Source organism: Nilaparvata lugens, chromosome 1 (assembly GCF_014356525.2).
Source record: "Nilaparvata lugens isolate BPH chromosome 1, ASM1435652v1, whole genome shotgun sequence".
Lineage (NCBI taxonomy): Eukaryota > Metazoa > Arthropoda > Insecta > Hemiptera > Delphacidae > Nilaparvata > Nilaparvata lugens.
The window spans coordinates 22743739-22762726 of record NC_052504.1 but is presented as its reverse complement, the minus strand read 5'-3'; the positions used below and the strand labels follow the sequence as shown (position 1 = coordinate 22762726).

Here is an 18988-nt window from a genome sequence, read left to right as displayed (position 1 = left end):
ACTGAAAGTGATAATCACAATGCGGACTTACAGCAGCGATATTCTTAGTAATGGTGTTTGGTGGGCATGGCAAGCACATGGTCTGTTGAGCAGCCGGTTGGTACGTTCCTTTCTTACACTGGACACAACTGTTCAGAGTGGCGTTCAGGAATGTTCCTAGAACAGACAAAAACCAACATAAGTAATTTCAATACAACTCAAAGTTCAACTGATAGGAGCTTGTAGACATTTGAATAAAATCCAGATTGACTCTACCAGAATTATTTACGTCGATTCACTGAAGAAAAATTACTTCTGCAATGCCTAAGTACTCAACGGATGAATTTCAACTTTAATCCACCTAATCATAGCAAAATCAATGCCAAATACCGAAATGTGATGCAATATCAATATAATCTTACTATTAAGCCGAAAATCAGTTTATGAAACACGAATACAGGATAACTGTAACTGATCAGTTAAGTGATTTTCCTTGGAATCTATGGTATCCAATTTAATTCGATAATCAACTTAGAAGAACAGCAATATGCATGGTAAATGAGAACCCAGATATAAAGAAATGAGAAAAAGAGATACAGTATAACTATTGACTTTGTAACTCTAAATTTGTTATTTTAACATCTACTTTTCTCAACTATTTTCATAGATAACTGAAATATTTTCCAATTGTATCATTCACAAGATAACCGAACGCTATCAACGCATACCACTCAATTACATTTAGCCATTTAGCCTATGGGATTCAGCTCTGGGGAAATCTGTTAAACTTTTCAGACTCCAGAAGAAGGCCATTCGAATGATTTGTCAGGCACCACCCCTAGCAACATGTAGGCCGCTTTTTCGTAAACTAGGCGTCTTCACTCTCCCATCTTTATATGTTTTTACTTGTCTGATGTACATGAAAAAAACCTTAATGACTATAGTCAAAATGGTGACATACATAATTATCAAACCAGAGGAAGGTTAAATCTCAGAATTGATTCTCACCAATATGCGAGTAACCATAGGAATTGGAGAAACATGTCCATTAAGTTATTCAATGATCTTGCCCCTGAAGTAAGACTGTTGAGTACCTCTCTATTCAAGTCACACATAAAAGGCTTACTTACACAAAGATGTCTTTATTCTGTTGAAGATTTTTTTGAATAGCTTCACTGTTCATCTGTTTAACTGTAACAGCTTTGTTGTGACTTGTGTTGGATCCCGTTTTAATACCTGCTATTTATCAATTGCTGTTGTTTATTACTATTTGCCAATTTAGTTGTAAATTTTTTTTTACAAAAATACTACTTTGACTATATTATTATAATTTTAAAAATATTTTGACTGTTTTTAATTTTATTGTATATTGACGTTTGTTACAACACTTTGTGTTTTATGACAATAAACGATTATTGATATATTATTATACATTGAAAAGCTTAGTTTAGAATAGGATGATTGCTTTACTATTTTTCCTACGATGGTGGAGGAAGAATGTAGCCTGCCCTCTCTTAGATTGACTCTCCAATTCAATACTAAATTACAGACTAAACATTTGAGAAATGTACGTGGTGATGCTGGAATTTTGTTTGTTATTTAATAAATGTGTTATTTTATGAGCTTACCTGGGCTACACACAGGCAGCGAGCATTCCTCGACAGTGGCGGCACCTGGCTTGGGCGTGGTTCTGCCGGTGGGACACGACTGGCAGGCGGCCTCCAGGCCCTGAGTGCGGTAAGTGCCACGAGGACATGGCTCACACTCGCCCTCCAGAGCCAACTGCATTCCCGAGCCACACTCGTCGCGGCATTCCTAAAACACAAAATTTTACCACAATCATTGATACGTTGAAAAGCGTATAGTTCATCAGTGGATGAAAAAAAAGAGTAAATACAAATAAATTACAGTGGTTACTGGCTGGCTCAGGTCAGGTGTCAGATTTTACAGGCCTCAAATGATAAATTGATCTGTTGACAGGAGGACCTGAAATTGATGTTCCACAGACTTTATAAGCACAATTCCCTGATCACAAGCTATCAAGGTAAATCTAAGCATATCAAGACAAAAACAGAAAAAGGATCATTGACCGTTTATAGTAAATAATTCATTTATATTAAGACTATTTTTATCGATATAAATTTGGGAGAGATTTGTTTACGATTCATCTGTTTTCCTTGCCAATAATTTCAAGTGATGTTTGCATCACAAACTAGTAAATAGTTTCTAGCATGTCGAAGATTTAATGTTTTCTGCTCGAATCGACATTGACGAGCTTAATCATTTATTAAAAAATGACTATAGGTCGGATCAACAATAGGAAGGAAAAATTCTTCATGCTATTTTTATATAAAATTATTACTTATTACGACAAGCATATTTTCGCAAGATTTTCAATTTCATCAAAAAATTAGATTTCCTTTAAACCCTTCAACCCAGAAACTTTTTCAGCAATATTGGAATATCGGCAATGATATTCTACATACAATTTAGTTAAATGAGAAATTAAATTTTGTGTTGAATTGAGAAAGTTGCAAATCTACACAATTTGGCAACGCTGTTATTCCTTCAGATAAAGGGCAGTCTCAATCTAAATTCTTATTTTCTTAACTTCTTCGGATGGAGGGCCAACTCTTTACTTGATTTATACAGACTATTTAGTGATACATGTACATTTAAAAACAATAAAATAGCTCAACTTGGCAGACGTCCAACAGGTCGTCATAAAATACTGTATATAATTTTTTTAATAATCAAATTATTATTGATATTCATGTTATGTTTTTCTTGTAGCAATAAATATATTTTCTATTCTATTCTATAATCGAGTGTTGTAGAGTACCTCTTGCGAGACAGCCTCTGTGGTGCGAGTGGTCTTGCCAAGGCCGCAGAGCAGACACTTGAAGCTACCTTCACTCGGCTGGAAGAATCCGTGACCACAGCTGCGGCAAAGGCCGGCGTCCTCATCGTAGTACTTGCCAGCCGGGCAACGCTCTGTCAACCAACAAACGCTACATTAAAACACATAAACATCCAACGACCCCATATTCGATTTACTGATTCCTATGTGTATTCTGAATACTTTGGCACAGTATAGCATAGAGGCCCAGACAGCTACGGGAACTAGGGGACATTTATAGCACACCTGGCCATGCCTGAATATTGGAGGCGCACTCAACGTGTCAAGTTAATCGACAAACTCAAATATTGACAAAATGGAGTTAGTGTATGTAGGCTATATTTAGCTTCAATCAACTTGGACCAATCAATTGAAATTCGGGGCACAAACGATTCTAAGCTGATATTCTATGGGTTTCCTCAAAATATGGTATTAAAATGTACTATTTTTACAACTAACTTGTAATATTTTTTCTCCTGCCTTCTTCTCCATTTCTTCCCTTTTCCACTGCTCTTCACCATTCATTCATTACTTCTATAACCTCTACTTTTTTCTTTTCAGCACACCCCACCATGAAGCCTGCATTTGTATTTTATTAGAAACTTATTTTTGATGTGATTTTGTTGTATTTTGATTTATTTTATGTATTTTGTGTTGAATTAAATACAATTATTGATTGATTGACTGATTGAAAATGTGAGTATGTTTCCCCGCATATAAAAACTACGTGTTGGGATTTGAGAAAAAAGGTCAAACAAATCCTCATTATGAATATAGTTGCGGCTGCCACTATGATACAAGTTCCATGACAGGAACATCCACAACACAAATGAACAACGTTTTAGCCAACTATTCAGTACTACTTGCTCTTTTTGTCTCACTAGAGCTACTAATAATTACACAGAACTACTGCATGGCTATACAATCGCTTATGCGTTTTCTGTACTTCTACAATCACAACTTATTCTGAGGAATAAAATCACTGTATTCTGTTTTGAAATTCGATAATTCATTCAATGTTTAATAAACAGCTAATGGAGTGAACACACTCCATTGGAATCATTACCTTACAACATATTATGCTACAAAGTAACTCACAAGACCTGTTATGTGATCAATCACTTACTACATTTTTCAAAAAAAAAAAATATTTTTAATAATTCACCCCATTATCAGAAATCATCTATTACATCATCCAAACAGCAACACTATTCAAAAAATGATATGATATTAATATAGCCACCCATATTATTAGTAGTGCTTAAGATAAGCTACATGTACTACCTTTGCAGTGAGATGCACTTCGGGCGCCCGGCGCAATGGTGACCCCCTGGCGACCGGCAATGGCTGGGCAGACGGAGCACTGCAGCTGGCCGGATTCGGACTGGTAGGTGCCCACGGCGCAAGGTCTACACGTTGCCGTCTCCTTGTCGTAGTAACTGCCCACGGCGCACGGAACTAGAATACACCAATACAAATTAACTAAAAACAAACCAACATTAATTAAGGAAAGACAAACTACATTAATTATTAAAACAAACTACCTACCACAAATCAATAAACATTTTCAAACTGACTCCAACACTAATCACATTTACAACATTAGAAATTAATTTATATGAAACAGGCTTCCAATGAGAACACCAAAATTTAACCACATTTTTCCTTGTAGCCTATATTTTATCTGTGCTTGTTGAAATACGTTTTTTGGAATGATAAGTGTGGATGAATGAAATGAAAGATTAATAGCATGAAGAAGAAATTGTTAATATCTTGATTAGAGTTTCATGACAATGGGATCTTACAAAAGAATATCTGGACTGGCAAATATTGATTGATTAGAATTAAAATAACTGAATAACCATGAAACTTTTTCAAAAAAACTGATCTCAATGATAATAATCCTTCAATTCCTGACGTGCATCTTTCAATGCCTGTGTTTTGGGGTGTGTTCACATTGAATGCGAATATGTGAAAGTGTATGCTTGGCTATGCATGACCAAGAGTGCAGATGATAAATAAAATCTGGAAAGAGTAATAGAAACACTCACAGTGAACGCGTGCACTTGCTGTTTGCGTTCAATATGAGCAGCTACATGCAAGTCACAATGTGTTTCAATGGCGCTTTCCAAATTTTGTGTTTTGGCACATATACGCACAAATACGCATTCAATGTGATTGAACCCTAAGCTTCAAAATATTAAAAGATACATAAAGTGAAGTGTGATGGGCTTACCACAATCGGGAGCGACGACGACCTGGCCTGAGGGACATGCGTAGTCGGAGGTGAGCACAAGTGAGGCCGGATCGGGAGTGGTGTTCGGAAGGATCTCCTTCACATCCAGTTTGTCCTCCTCCAGAATCAAGTTCTCCAATAGCCGTTGCACTGTTGCTCGTTGGTTTGTGTTCTGGTTTATTACAGGATCGCTGCAAAAACAATACACATTGAAATTTCAAGATCAAAAACGAAAATAGTTTTTGTTCCTCAATTATAAAGTCTCAGAATAAATAAAGATCTGAGAATCATTAACAGAATTCAGTATCAGTAATAAACACTATTAATTTTGAAGAATATTTTTGGCATATTTGTAAGACAGTTTTAATAGGCTAATTCATGGCCATCTACACTATAGATGGCCGGCTAATTCTCATTCTAAAAGAGTCATAAGGTTTCACAGCTACACGTGCTTCAAGCACACAATGAGAGCCTAAATAAAAATGTTAAATGCTTCGATTAGTATATGCTTATTATAATGCTTTTTGAAACAATATTTTTGCAATAATTTAAAAGATAGAGATTCTCTGAGTTTCAAGTTGAACTACTTATAAAATACATAGTGGAAACCAATACGTGTTTTTTCGATTACAAAGTTGGATTTATATCCAGTAGATTCAAACTAATCCTGAAGCGATAAATTATTCATTCTTTACAAAAAGCACATAATTAAAATGATCCTGTGCCATCATCAACACGATTAAAATACCTGTACAGAGTAATTAAATTGAAAACCAGTTGAGAAATTAATTCATTCGAATTTATCAAATTTATCAATAAAGTTTATATTCGAAATTAAAGAAGAAAGCGATGAAAAGTAGGAATTAAGTTATAATAAACTCACACTAATATGCAGGACAGTGGATAAAACTATTCTAGAATTTCAAACATTGAACAATAACTCAATAAGTAAGTTCAAAGAGGAAAAGTATTTGTTGAGAGAAATGGTGGCTTCAACAGACTAATAAATAGAATACTATAATTTACCAATCAAGGACATACATTATGAATTCCATCTTGCATGCTGAAAAAGTCCCCACTAAATTACACTAAAATAGAGCAAGCCAGTAGTCGGATTCAAACACTCAGATAAGAAAGCTTTCATAGAAAATTCTGCTTGAAAATGAATGAAGATATTAATTGTGAACTTTTCAACTACACAAGATTTGACACATTGAATTTCGAGGAATTTGAATCGAACTACTACCTTACTCTATGTGTTCGGATGCGAAAACTTACTTGGTTGCTGGGAATGAAATTTGAACGCTGTACGAATCACTGGCTTGTCGAGCAGCCCTAGAGACAAACAAAATCAAGCAAAACTCAAGCAAATGCAAAACACCATTAACCAACAACGAAAAAACTACTGCTCTAAAATCTATAAAAAAAGATGATGACTACTTGAAAGTGAGAGCTATAAAAGCTATTGATGTGCTTCCTAAATCATGCTCTAAATGAAATAATCTCAGGTACAATGAGTAACCAGAGTTAAACATCTGGAAATGAGATTCATAAAGAATGAAGGGTCTTCACTCTGAAAGTATTTTTTGTGCCACAACATAACATAAAAACGACAACTATAAGTACTGCAGTGCTGTGCAGATGATAAATTGAATGAAAATATGAATGGATAAATAATGAGCTTCTGTTTGGGATTAATCATGATATGAAGCCGCAACCATGATGATTGACATGTCCTCAATTTTAAAAACATCATAGGAAATATGGTAGTGAAAATTCAGATCTTATTAATCTTGTACAAATTTTGATGATCTAATATCTAAAAATTACTTTGATTTGGTCATAATATTACTATTATTTATAATTTTAATATTATATCATTTATTGTATTGAAGGAATTTATTGACATTTATCCTGATTGTACTCGAATTTTTTTAATGGTCGAAGAAAAAACCAACTTAAACAAGTGCAACACCTAGGACTTTTATAGTATTCATTTCTTTTGGGAATAAATTATTTACAAGATAAACATCATCACTAGTAACTGTTATAATAAAGGTTACTTCTGTATGAGAGCTGCAGATGCCATGGAACTAAAATATTTTGGCAGGAATTAATATTCAATGTTCTCATAAATTCAAGGCAAAATGAATCACTCATATAAAGATGAAATCATCGAAAATATACTTTCTTACGAAATATCACTGTTTTTTTATGATTGATAGATTGCAATAATGTATGTTTGATCAAGAACAACACAATTTTTCAACTATATATAATTTACAATAATTGAGGGTTATTGTGAGAAGTAGATTATTGAAGTTATCATTTTTTAGAGTATATGGTTAGCGAAAAAGCAAGATATTTATACACTATCCACTGGAAGAGATGTTATATCATGAAGGAAGAAAATTATCCAGAAAAAATGTATTTAATTTTTCAGGATTATGCTTCGGAATGTTATCTCTCCTTATTGAAGAATAATAATTAGGAACTTACAACAGAATATTATTTTAAAATAAATATTGGAAATAAGTTATGATAGCTAGAGAATTGGAGAGAGCTTGATAGAGAGTGGATTTGAATATGAAAGGTACAAAAAAGCTTTGAAAAAAGGCCTAATAAAATATAAAGATAAAAATGAAAGACACAAATAGAAGCTTCAAACAACATATATACCATATTACACAGTATAAAGAAGTAAGTTTTACAATAATCTCCTTCAAGATAATATACATTTAGAAAAGGAAAACAGGACACAAAAGAATATACCAACTTATCACCATTATTGACGTCTAGCTAGAAAAAATAACAGACACTGTGAATACTGTGAGTATTATGAATTCATACCGATTTACAGGAACATTAACATCGACGGAGTAGGCAGTGCCGTTGGAGACGTCGCGAGTCGGCCGTGAGTTGCGGTGGTCGCACTTGATGTCGATGTTCAAATCTCTACATTCTTTGGTTCCTGCAAATAGCGGTTCAAGACATATTAGCAAGTTGACAAAGAATCAGGATATTTCTTCTATGCCCAGTATCACTATCACCAAGCTCGATCAACACATTATTTGAACCAAGACATTATTTGAACATGGTCGAATCAGGTACGTTTTACAACATGTGCACTGGAACATATTTCTATAGCGATTGTAACTATTGATAATTGCAGTGCACATTTTGTGAAGCGTACCCAGATTGACCATATTCGAATATATTGACCAAGCTTGGTGGAACGAGGCATAAGAATTAATTTTTTCTAACCAAAAGTATGTTTTTAAGAGAAAGATGTTCAGAAGACTTCTAGGAGTAATTTTCCCCCCATGAAATTTCCCTTTCCACTTTCAATATTGTGCTTCAATTGAAAGCTTAAATGAATGCTTCAATTCATCATACATTCTTATTGTAGGCTCTACTGCTAAAACTATCAAGATAATTTGTAATACCCAAGGTATGTATTTCAGGCAAGATAAATTCATGCACGGACGTATATTGAGAATTGAGAATCCTTACAGACATTGAAAAACAATTTTTGAATGCTTGCTGATGAAGTAAAAATAAACGAGAAGAAAAATTATGAAAACGAATAAAAAATAACATTCGAAGCATGAGTCTAGAGTCTAGAAGTATTTCTATAGAAATCGCATAAGTGGAAAAACAATATTGAAGATGTGTGCATTCAGTATAATATTCTAAACGAGTTCTAATCTTTACTAGCCAGTATAATAGTACATGAGATCTTTGTAATTTATTATATTATTCCTTAGTGAGTTAAACTTTATAAAGTCAGTACCTGATTGACATTGGTTTTCTATTTTTATCCACCATTAGACAAAGCAGCGCACAGATCCCAACTTTTTGAATGCTATGTCGGAATAGAATGAATTACCAGAAAATCACTTCACGTATATGGGGCTACCTCTGTTCAAATTAATAAAAACAATATGAAAACTTGTAGTACCCTTTATTAAAAACTTTGAAATATTTTAACGACTAGTTTCGACCATAGGTCGTTTTCAAGAACTTGACCCATTCTTTTCTTTTCAAGAATGACTGACCTATGGTCGAAACTAGTCGTTAAAATATTTCAAAGTTTTTAATAAAGGGTACTACAAGTTTTTATATTGTTTTTATTAATTTGAATTACCAGAGTATTTAATCCCAGTTATAAAAATTGATTATTATGGAAAAATATATTTTCTTGGTGAATATGATTTATTTGAGATGTATTCTGACCTTCAAGCGAATAAGAGCAGAAATTCCAGTCCCTGTTGAGTGAGTTAAGGGCGGTGCGCACCTTCTGCCTGAGGACACCCTGACCGGCCTCATTGCACAGCACCGATGTGGGGAACAGCATGTTGATCTTAAACACTCGTTGCGCTGGCTTCGCCGCTACAATTCAAACAAAACAAATTTTGAAATTATTATCAAACAAAATTGCAAATTGAATTCTGTCAATCTTGATTCTAATATATTTTCTCATTTATTTCCAATTTGAAAACACATTTTAGCACTGTGCGGAATTTCAATGTCAGGGACAAGGATAATCAATTATTACAAGCTTCATTCTTGATAAGTGTTTTCAAATAGTACAAAATATACAACTGGCGATTTTGAGGACACAGTTGTTTTGATTCGATAATAAAATATGAATTTAGATTTTATTAGCGACAAAATTTTGTCCTGCAACATCACATAGGCCTACGACCATTGAACTTATAAGAAGATAATTATGATTATAATTTTTCAATCAGTATTACCAAGGAGAAAGGATTGATTGATTACATTATATACTGGCTTATACACTTATATATTATTATAATAGCTTACAATACAGCAAAATTATAGATGAATTTACATAATAAGAAAATAAATATTGAACTGTATATGATATGAAAAAAGAAATTTGGAATAACTATAGATTATATTTTTATGCATCTACATAAATTGGCGGAGCTTTGGACCAAGGATGGAGAGTTCTCTATTCTTAGGAAGGATTCCCACATTTAGTATTAGAGTTAGTGCCGGTAAAGTTAAAATATAATTTCCACGAGTTATAATAAATTCCCATACATTCCGGCCGAAAAAGTATGAAAAGTCTCATTAACCTAACTCAAAGGAATAATTTTGGTCCCAAAACTAACTCAAAGGAATAATATTCTCACTGTATTTGACACGTTTGCTGATACTGATATGTGGAATGGAATCCGCCTTTATTCTATGGTATTACCTATTTGTTTCATTAGCTGTCTTAGTTGATTGGAATGTAAATATCGTAATTAGCCTTTTACCAGTATTGAGCTGTGGTAAGTGATATCTCATCTCGTGTATCGCTCTACAATCCAAAGCTGATTTGACCAAACCAACTCCTGAAATTATTGTCCTAATTATTACTTTATCATTATTGGCAGCTTGTTACCAATAATTCCATATACAGCTTCTTTCAGAACTCCTCGCATTATTTAGTACCTGAATCCATCCATTGTCTTATAATATGAATCACAAATAGTAGGTACCGTATTCAATGGAGGTAAGTAATTACTACTTTGCTTAGAATCGATCTATTGAATCCTTATTTGATTAGCATCTATTATCATATTCATATTTATTTATTAGGTCAAAAACATAACAATATTGGAAAGGTAAGACAAGTGCTAGCCCAAATCCTCTTTTCTTCATGAATTTAGTTCATTACATAGTCCAAAGTAGGTTTAATTGTAAATAAATTTTCACATTTCACAAGACAGACACTTAACAAACTTACATAAACTTCTACTGATCTAACAGTAATTTCGAATCTAAAATTTTCTATTTGGTATCTACTTGGTGAAGTATTCTAGTAGTATTGTACTTACGTGAGCAGGCTGGGAAGACAAGAGGCAGGCTTGGGTTGTCAGTCGGCCTCCAGAAGCCTTCAGCGCCGCATGTGTAGAACTTGGGCACAGGCTGGGAGAACTTGAGTCCCGGGTTGCAGTGGATCTCGCACACCTTAAACTGACCTCCAGAGCCCCAGTCCTTGCACTGCTGGTGTCCGCCCACTGGGTCCGCCAGTTTCGGACAGAATTCAGCTGCAAATTCAAATCATTACCAATTATTGAGAAATTAAATAGAGGTGGTGATTATTTGATTAATGTAGGGAAATGCATTACTAATCTAATTGCTTTAGAAACTATTGAAAGAGCACTATTTGAAATAAATTTCAACTATAAAACAGTATTCAAAATATGGTAATTGATAAATTTAGGGAAATGCATTACTGATCTAATATTTGCATTACTAAAATAACTAATTGAAAGTGCATCAATTTTTAATAAATTAGAACAAGGAAACGCTAAAAGAATTTTAGAGGATAGCGAGGTTAACTGACTATCCTTTAAGTGTAATGATATGCAACAATTCCCTTAAACTTGAGATAATCCTTCTAATAGGTTTTAAAGGTTCTATAGAGTACATAGTATACCTATCAAATACTGATAAACACTCATGTTGAATGGCTTCATGAAATAAGTTTCAAAATGAATCAGCATTGCATTAGTTGATGATTCGCATTGATTCGATTCATTGCATTGATTAAATAACAGTACGACATTCAGTTATGTTTTTGTATCTACAAATACAAGTTCGTTACAAGTTTATCTACAAATAAAAGGTAGTCTTTCATACTGTGCCTTTCTTAAGGTGCGTACAGATTTACGCGCCGCGAACATGAGCAATTCACTTTTAATCAGCTGATGCCAAGCTTTTTATATCTGTATCTTACCGTTTCTGTAAAAAATACAGATATAGTCAGCTGATTAAAAGTGAATTGCTCATGTTCGCGGCGCGTATATCTGTACGCACCTTTAAACTCTCACCCGGCCAAACAGTATTAATAGACAGTAGTCAATAGTAATAGGCTTCAGTTAACAAAATTCTACTTGAAATTTGGAACATGAACTATCTTCTTATGCTATATTTTTTCTTTGTTACTACTATACGTGTATTGTCATAATACAATAATAATAGATTGTATTGTACAATAACATTGACCGTCTAGGGACCTGTGTAGACTTGAGTGAGACTACTTACATAGCAGATAGACTTTGAATGAGCAGGTGGCAGAGTTGCCGGCCTGGTCGAATGCGACATAGGCGATGTGGTAGGTGCCCCAGAGCAGGGTCTGCCCCGGTCGGTGGCCACTCCTCTCCTCCACCCGCACCACACCCACGTTGTCCACGAAGCGAGGCTCGTCCCACTGCACCACCGCCGACCCGTTCTTCGCTATCACCCACAGGTCACCCGGGCAGTGCTCCACCTTTGGCGGGATCTGAACAACACCACAAAACACTCGTTAGCTATTCCATGCAGCGTTGCATCTAAACTATATGATATGCCTTAGCCATGTAGCGGTGCATCTAAACTATAGATTATGCCGATGCCATGTAGCGTTGCATCTGAACTATATATTATGTCTATGCCATGTAGCGTTGCATCCAAACAAGGGACAAACATATGGATGGACACGTTACACCATCTTTCCCGGCTGCCTAGAAACAGCCGTTAGGTCACGTCCGACATATGGATGAACACGGTAAACCATCGGTCCCGGTTACCTATAACCAGTTGTTAAGTCACATCACAGGCTCTGAAATTGATCAGGTGCGACCTGAAATCTCTTACACCAGACCTGAGCCAGCCAGGTCACACAACATAATATTGTGTATCAATCAAATTCGATGTTCCACATTGAATTTCCGTGTCAAACAGAAACATTCGATCACATAATAATTATAAAGAAGTCATCTGATAATGAATGTAACAAACAAGTTGATAGTTAAATTGCTTTTGAATAGATCAGATATCCATTAGTGAGCAGAGAGACTCTAGTCTCTCAGATGTGAAATTGAGAAAAGTACGAAGATATGGTATTGGATGCTTATATGTTCAAGTGCATGCGTGATCAAGAGCGCAGATGAAGTACAAAATCTGAAAAGAGCAATTCATACTGAACGCGTGCACTTGCTGGTGGCGTTTAGTGTGAACAGCTACAGACAATTCACATAGTGTTTCAATGGCTCTTTCCAGATTTTGTTTCTCGGCTGCATGATCTCACATGCACTTGTGCACTTGCACTTATACGCATCTAATGTGATCATACCATAAAGATCATATTTTACATTATTATTGATGATAATATAATTTGGAAGTATATACAAATTATAAAGTAATATTGAGATTGTATTGGCCGACACTCAGAGCTGTCCTCTGATTGGCCCGATTCTCACCAATAACAGCTGATTCTCAGTCAATCAGAAGACATTCAAGGTATCGTGACGATAAATGTGCCAACAATCGGTAAGCGTGAAAACTCCAATTCAAGTCTCTCGGAAAACACTTCGACAGTACCTACAGAACTTGACACTTGTGGCTGAGCTTGAGTTTGACAGAAAATGAAAAGAGATTTTATGAAATACCAGAATTGAAGATTACAAACTTTTTAGAAATGATAGATGTCTTGAAAATATATTGGCATTTTCAATTTGAGCCGATAATGAAATATTAATTTTTGTGTAAAAATTGATTTGTGATTATTATTTGCTCTTAATGATTAGTAGAAGTTGGATATTTTTTTCTAATTAAAATTAACCTAAGAGTTTATAAATGTAAAATATAGTTTAAGTATGACCGAGAGGATGAACAGATGAGTATTCTTCATACTATCGAGTGAAATATATTGTGACGTTAAAATGCTTTCAGAATACAGTATGGAAAAGTACTTTCTAATAAGCCAAAGAAGTTGCAGATTTCATGCTGAGAATGAACTTGTAGCTAACCTTGTCTACTTGCAACTGATCACATTGAGGACCAGTGTATCCGCCAGGGCAAGAGTGCTGGCTGCAGTGAGATGGAACGATCCTCTCGACTCCTCCAATGACGTCATCATAGCCCGACCATGTCAGAGATAGACCTTGGTGGAGAACTGGTTCAGTGCGGCAGTCTCGCACCTACAAATGTTGAAAAAATAATTGAGTAAGATAGAAAGATTTCTTACTTGAATGAAATCAAACTATGGTTGTTCCGAAGTCGAAGAAAATATATTTAGGATATTTATTAATTACAGTTTGATCATTACATTGAATTGATAGAAGATAATAGATTAAGTTCCGGTTTCTAAGACACTTATTAATGGTTTACAAGTTATGGTTAATCCTAAGTTAAATGGATCATTCGATTTAATAAGTGTCCTAGATACCGGACTTTACAGTAATTTTAGGAATTGTATTTGATAAAATGTACTATAATACATTTTAAAGGAAGTAAATACACACAAATTCGAATACAGAGAATGAAGGATACAGATTTAAATTTTACCTGTTTCTGAATTTCATTGGTGACGTCAAGGGCTCGGTGCCAAATTTGTACTTTGGTCAAATGTCCCTGGAATCCAGTTTCAGTGTAAGTTTTGACTCCTTCAGTTCTCGGTTTGCCAAGCACAACCCAACCGCTGCAAATTGAAAAGCCATTAAATTAGATAAATTCTGATTTTCAGATTTAAAATTGATTTCTACGGGTATTTTATTATTCCCTTTAATAAAACATCAAAAATGTTCACAGGTTTTGATGTATTTTAGGGGACATGGTTAGGTTAGGAATCATGATTAAAACTCAAAAATTTAAAATCAAGATAGGTCAGTGAATGTATGGGGTTTTCAATCCAATAATTAAATGTACGCTTTCATCGATTAAATGATGGAATTTCTAGAGATTTATGGCTGAAAAATTAAGATATATTTTCTTTAAAAAGGTTATAGAGAAAATTCCTAGATGGAAATTTCCACCACATAGCATCAATTCAAAATTGAGAATGAGCAGCATCCTATGATATAGGTTGTTTATTTTCCAAATTTCAAGTCGATATTTTGTTAATTCGAGCCGATTACTGTCTATTATTACTGTTTTTTGGGGTGAGAGTGTAAGAACGGCACAGTATGAGACTATCTAATTAATAGGACTATCGACTTCAGTTAACATTGAAATTTGAAACATGAACGCCCTATACCATGGGATATCTTTCGCATTTTTCTCTTCTCTAATATGATAATATTTAGTAGAATACTGACTATTGAGGCAGTTCGCGACCAGCGCCGTATCCCTCGTGCTTGCTGGCAATGAGTCCCTCAGTGATGAGTGTGAGCGTGCCTGTGGGCGAGTCCCACACAATGGCGATGTGATGCCAGCTGCCGTCGTTGATGGTCGCGTACTCCTGGAAGGCGAGGAACACATCCTGCAGTTCGGCGAACAGCGAAACGTGCACACCTGAAGCGTGCGCTTGCACCAGCACGCGTCTGCCTGCTGTCAGCTGACCCGATCTAACACAACAAACAATCAGACTTCCTTCACGGCGGAACAATCGTAACACACTCATATTCATTAGTTGATAGTATTGATTTGTTTATTATTGCAAGGGATGTTTTCCATAGAATAGAACTATTTATTATGTAAAATTACAAATTATTTCGTCACACAACTTCTATTTATTGGCAATATTATTTAATGATTTGTCAAGATATATAAATCATATTTTCTTGAAATGTATGAATTCAGGGATACTTATTTTTATTTATAAAATAGAATTATAGTACCCTTTTTTAAAATTAATCAAAGAATATATTAAAAATACAAATTATAACAACTAGTTTCAGTGATACACACCATCTTCAAGTTTTAATTAAATTTAAATAAATGATAAAAGAAAATTTATTTTTTAAACCCGGAAGATATTGTGGATCACTAAAACTAGTTGTTATAATTTGTATTTTTAATCTATTATTTTATTAATTTCAAAAAAGGGTACTATAATTTTAATTAATAATATAATATAATTTCATAAATTAACAAATCAGAATAAAATGTTATCTTAAGTATCATGATGATTAAATTATCAATTGATTATAAGATACTTCATGTTATTGAATCACAAGAGAAGTATAGAATTTTCATAATAATGAAATAGTAGAATGAAAAATTTGCGATGGCCAAAACTCCTTTTTCAAAACTGGTCCAATAAATTGTCCAAAGTAGGGTTATCATAGTTCAATAATTGAACAATTATTTTTCCGCATCACAACAACACTTGTGACTTCAAAAACGCAGAATTAAATTGTTATATTATACTACAATATTCAGATTTGGATTTTTTTATGTTTAATAGAAAAGCAACAAACATACACTATGTATCCAGCCCTAGTCCGGGAAGAAGGAGGATGGATAATCAACCGTATGGCAGAAGTATGTCTTATTTTATTTGTATAGGTTTGTAACCTTGACGAATTCATCAAGTGGCTACTAAATACAAATATAAAGACTGAAAGATTTTATCCAAATCTTTGGAAATAAAAAATAATCAATAAATGAGAGATAATAATTATTATTATAATAATACCGCAGACAGGTTTTCCTTGTTGGGTAGCCGCCATAGGAAAATAATTAAAAGGAAAAATATTTTAATGACTTAATAGTAGATATAAGTTTTGAGTTTTCGTATTGTTTGGAATTTTCATATATGTTTTATCCATTTTTAATTTCTATATTGTTTTTGTTCAAATGGCAAATATATTGATTTAATTTGAAAAGAAAATTACAATGGAAAATCATGTAACATTTATTCATCACCAATAAGAATCATTGATGCGCATTAAAACAATACTGTATGTTGGGGAAATTCTCAAAAATAAGAATACATGGTCGATGGTGGATAATTTAAACATGAAAATACGAATACTTACGTAACACTGTACAATGTGAAGAATATGCCATTTTCGTCACGATTGGTGAACTGCACCCACATGGCGATTGTGATGCTAGTCTTGCTGGTGAGAGCGAACGGCACAGTCAACGCTGCACTGCTGTCGGTCAGTTCCGGGAATGACAGGTCGTAATCCACTTGAATCGCTGAAAATAGAATACAAAAATGCGTTCATAAAATCACGAATTGAAAAATTAGAAACATCATGAGTGATTATAAATCATACAATCAGTCAAATAGGTTGTTAGGTCCATCATCAAGTACTAAATATTAAGTAGGGTAAGTTGATTAAGTGATAAGTTCTAAATAGTGTGTTTGTCATTTTTTTTCAAAGTTTGTAATTTTTCAACTATTTGTAATTTTAATTATTTAATTCAATTTAGAAAATTTATTTTTTAATTAAAAAATGATTTTTGTGTGTTTTGAATTGTAAATTGAGTGTGTAATTGAATAATTTTGAAGTGACACATAACCTAGCTACATTTGTACTGTTGTATAAATTACAATTGGAACCGTTTTGGGCTTATAAGCCTGTGGTACTTTTCTGTAAGTTGTGTAATTCTGAATGATTAAATAAATAATTAATAAGTGATTATAAACCATACATCATTAATAGTGATTTAATCAGTGAAGTGGGTTGTTATGTTCTTAGTTAATGAGTGATGATTATAAATCATTATTAGAGATTTATTCAATCAAGTAGGTTGTTAGGCCCAGCAACTAACTTTAAAATGATTTTACTTTTACTATCCATACACAAGTTTGTAGAATGTAATGAATTGTAATTTGAGGGTAGATTGGGGAACCATGCATTTTATATTTACATAAGGATGAGTGGATTGAACTTACTTTTTCTGCAATCATCTCCAGTTAGATTGAACGGACACTGACAGTAGAAGCCTCCAGTCAGGTCAATGCAAGTGGCAGTGGGTGGGCACGAGTTCTCCTTACAGTCGATTATATCTTCATCACAGTTTTGTCCTGAAAATGGGAAAAATACATTCAAATTATTAAAAATGAACATTTTTTCTATGCAAGATTTTTAATGTAAAAGTTTCATTTTTATATTGAAACTTCTTCGTTGATTCATGAATATTACAAATTATTGAGTAGTTAATGAACAAGACGTACAATACAGACTTAGAGCAGTTTGCATATTGAAAGCTTACAACTGAATTGAATCAGCTGGTGGTTCAAACTCAAAAATAATGAACCACGATATAACAAACGAGACTTGACATGAGTTGAAGTTTGAGAATTGATATTTCGTTTAAACTGGTACTGTGCAAATGGCACTTGAAGGCTCAACTGTATGGGATATGATTTCTTCATTTCATACAAGAGTAGTACCTTACCTCTTGAGATAAATTGATGTTTATACAACTCTTCCAACTATATAATATAGGAGAGAATCTCAGCTCTTGAATTGCTTGAGACATTGATATAAATTGAGACTGATACAGTGTTGATCTGGTTACGAAGTGTAACTTAGCAGCTCAATATAGCAGCTTCGAACACAAATGGATTGATTGAGATCAAAATGGAAATTTATTGATCATTTAGAATAAAGTCTCAACTCAATGGAATACTATTATGGATTAACACTTGGATGGTTCTAATAGAACATGCTTATTGAATCTCAGAGGAGAGCTAATTCGATACCAAGCATGTTTTAAGAAGAAAAATCTGGTGTGGCGCACTCACACAACTTTCCTTGCCGTTATGAAAATTGATCACCTGACGCTAAAGTTCCCGCGCATCTCAAGTCTACTATTCAAAGATTTGAGCCAGCTGGTGACAGGACAATAACGCTGGAGACACACGAGGTCTGCTATCTCTTCATAGTGAATCATTTAATAGAATCAACAGTTGTCAACAGTTTGCAATTGGATAATATCATTTTCTCGAATTTCGAGCTTATTTTCAATTTTAGGTGAAAATGCTACTGAACATTAATTGTAGAGATTCTCATGCTCAATCTTTTCCACTCGTAATTTTTTGTTTAAATTGTATCTGAAGCCTGATAATTGAGAATCTAAAATCAAATTTCGCATAGATGAGGCGGAGCTCCTGAAATTTTTACAGATAT

General features: G+C 33.9%; 1 protein-coding gene across 2 annotated transcripts in view; it reads right to left on the bottom strand.

The window, feature by feature from the left end:
- LOC111047038 (sushi, von Willebrand factor type A, EGF and pentraxin domain-containing protein 1) overlaps positions 1-18988 on the bottom strand; it is a 71198-nt gene that overhangs the window by 8952 nt on the left and 43258 nt on the right. The window contains exons 40-54 of one of the 2 annotated variants that reach the window (XM_039422356.1): positions 17749-17880; positions 16880-17045; positions 15215-15463; positions 14466-14598; positions 13928-14098; positions 12183-12420; positions 10970-11182; positions 9351-9506; positions 7965-8085; positions 6393-6449; positions 5115-5305; positions 4163-4336; positions 2822-2973; positions 1608-1794; positions 32-156 (exon numbers count right to left, since the gene is read on the bottom strand). In XM_039422356.1, the coding sequence (XP_039278290.1) occupies positions 32-156; positions 1608-1794; positions 2822-2973; positions 4163-4336; positions 5115-5305; positions 6393-6449; positions 7965-8085; positions 9351-9506; positions 10970-11182; positions 12183-12420; positions 13928-14098; positions 14466-14598; positions 15215-15463; positions 16880-17045; positions 17749-17880 (2465 nt within the window). The remainder of the gene's footprint in view (positions 1-31; positions 157-1607; positions 1795-2821; positions 2974-4162; positions 4337-5114; positions 5306-6392; positions 6450-7964; positions 8086-9350; positions 9507-10969; positions 11183-12182; positions 12421-13927; positions 14099-14465; positions 14599-15214; positions 15464-16879; positions 17046-17748; positions 17881-18988) is intronic. The other variant, XM_039422364.1, reaches the window with a different exon arrangement.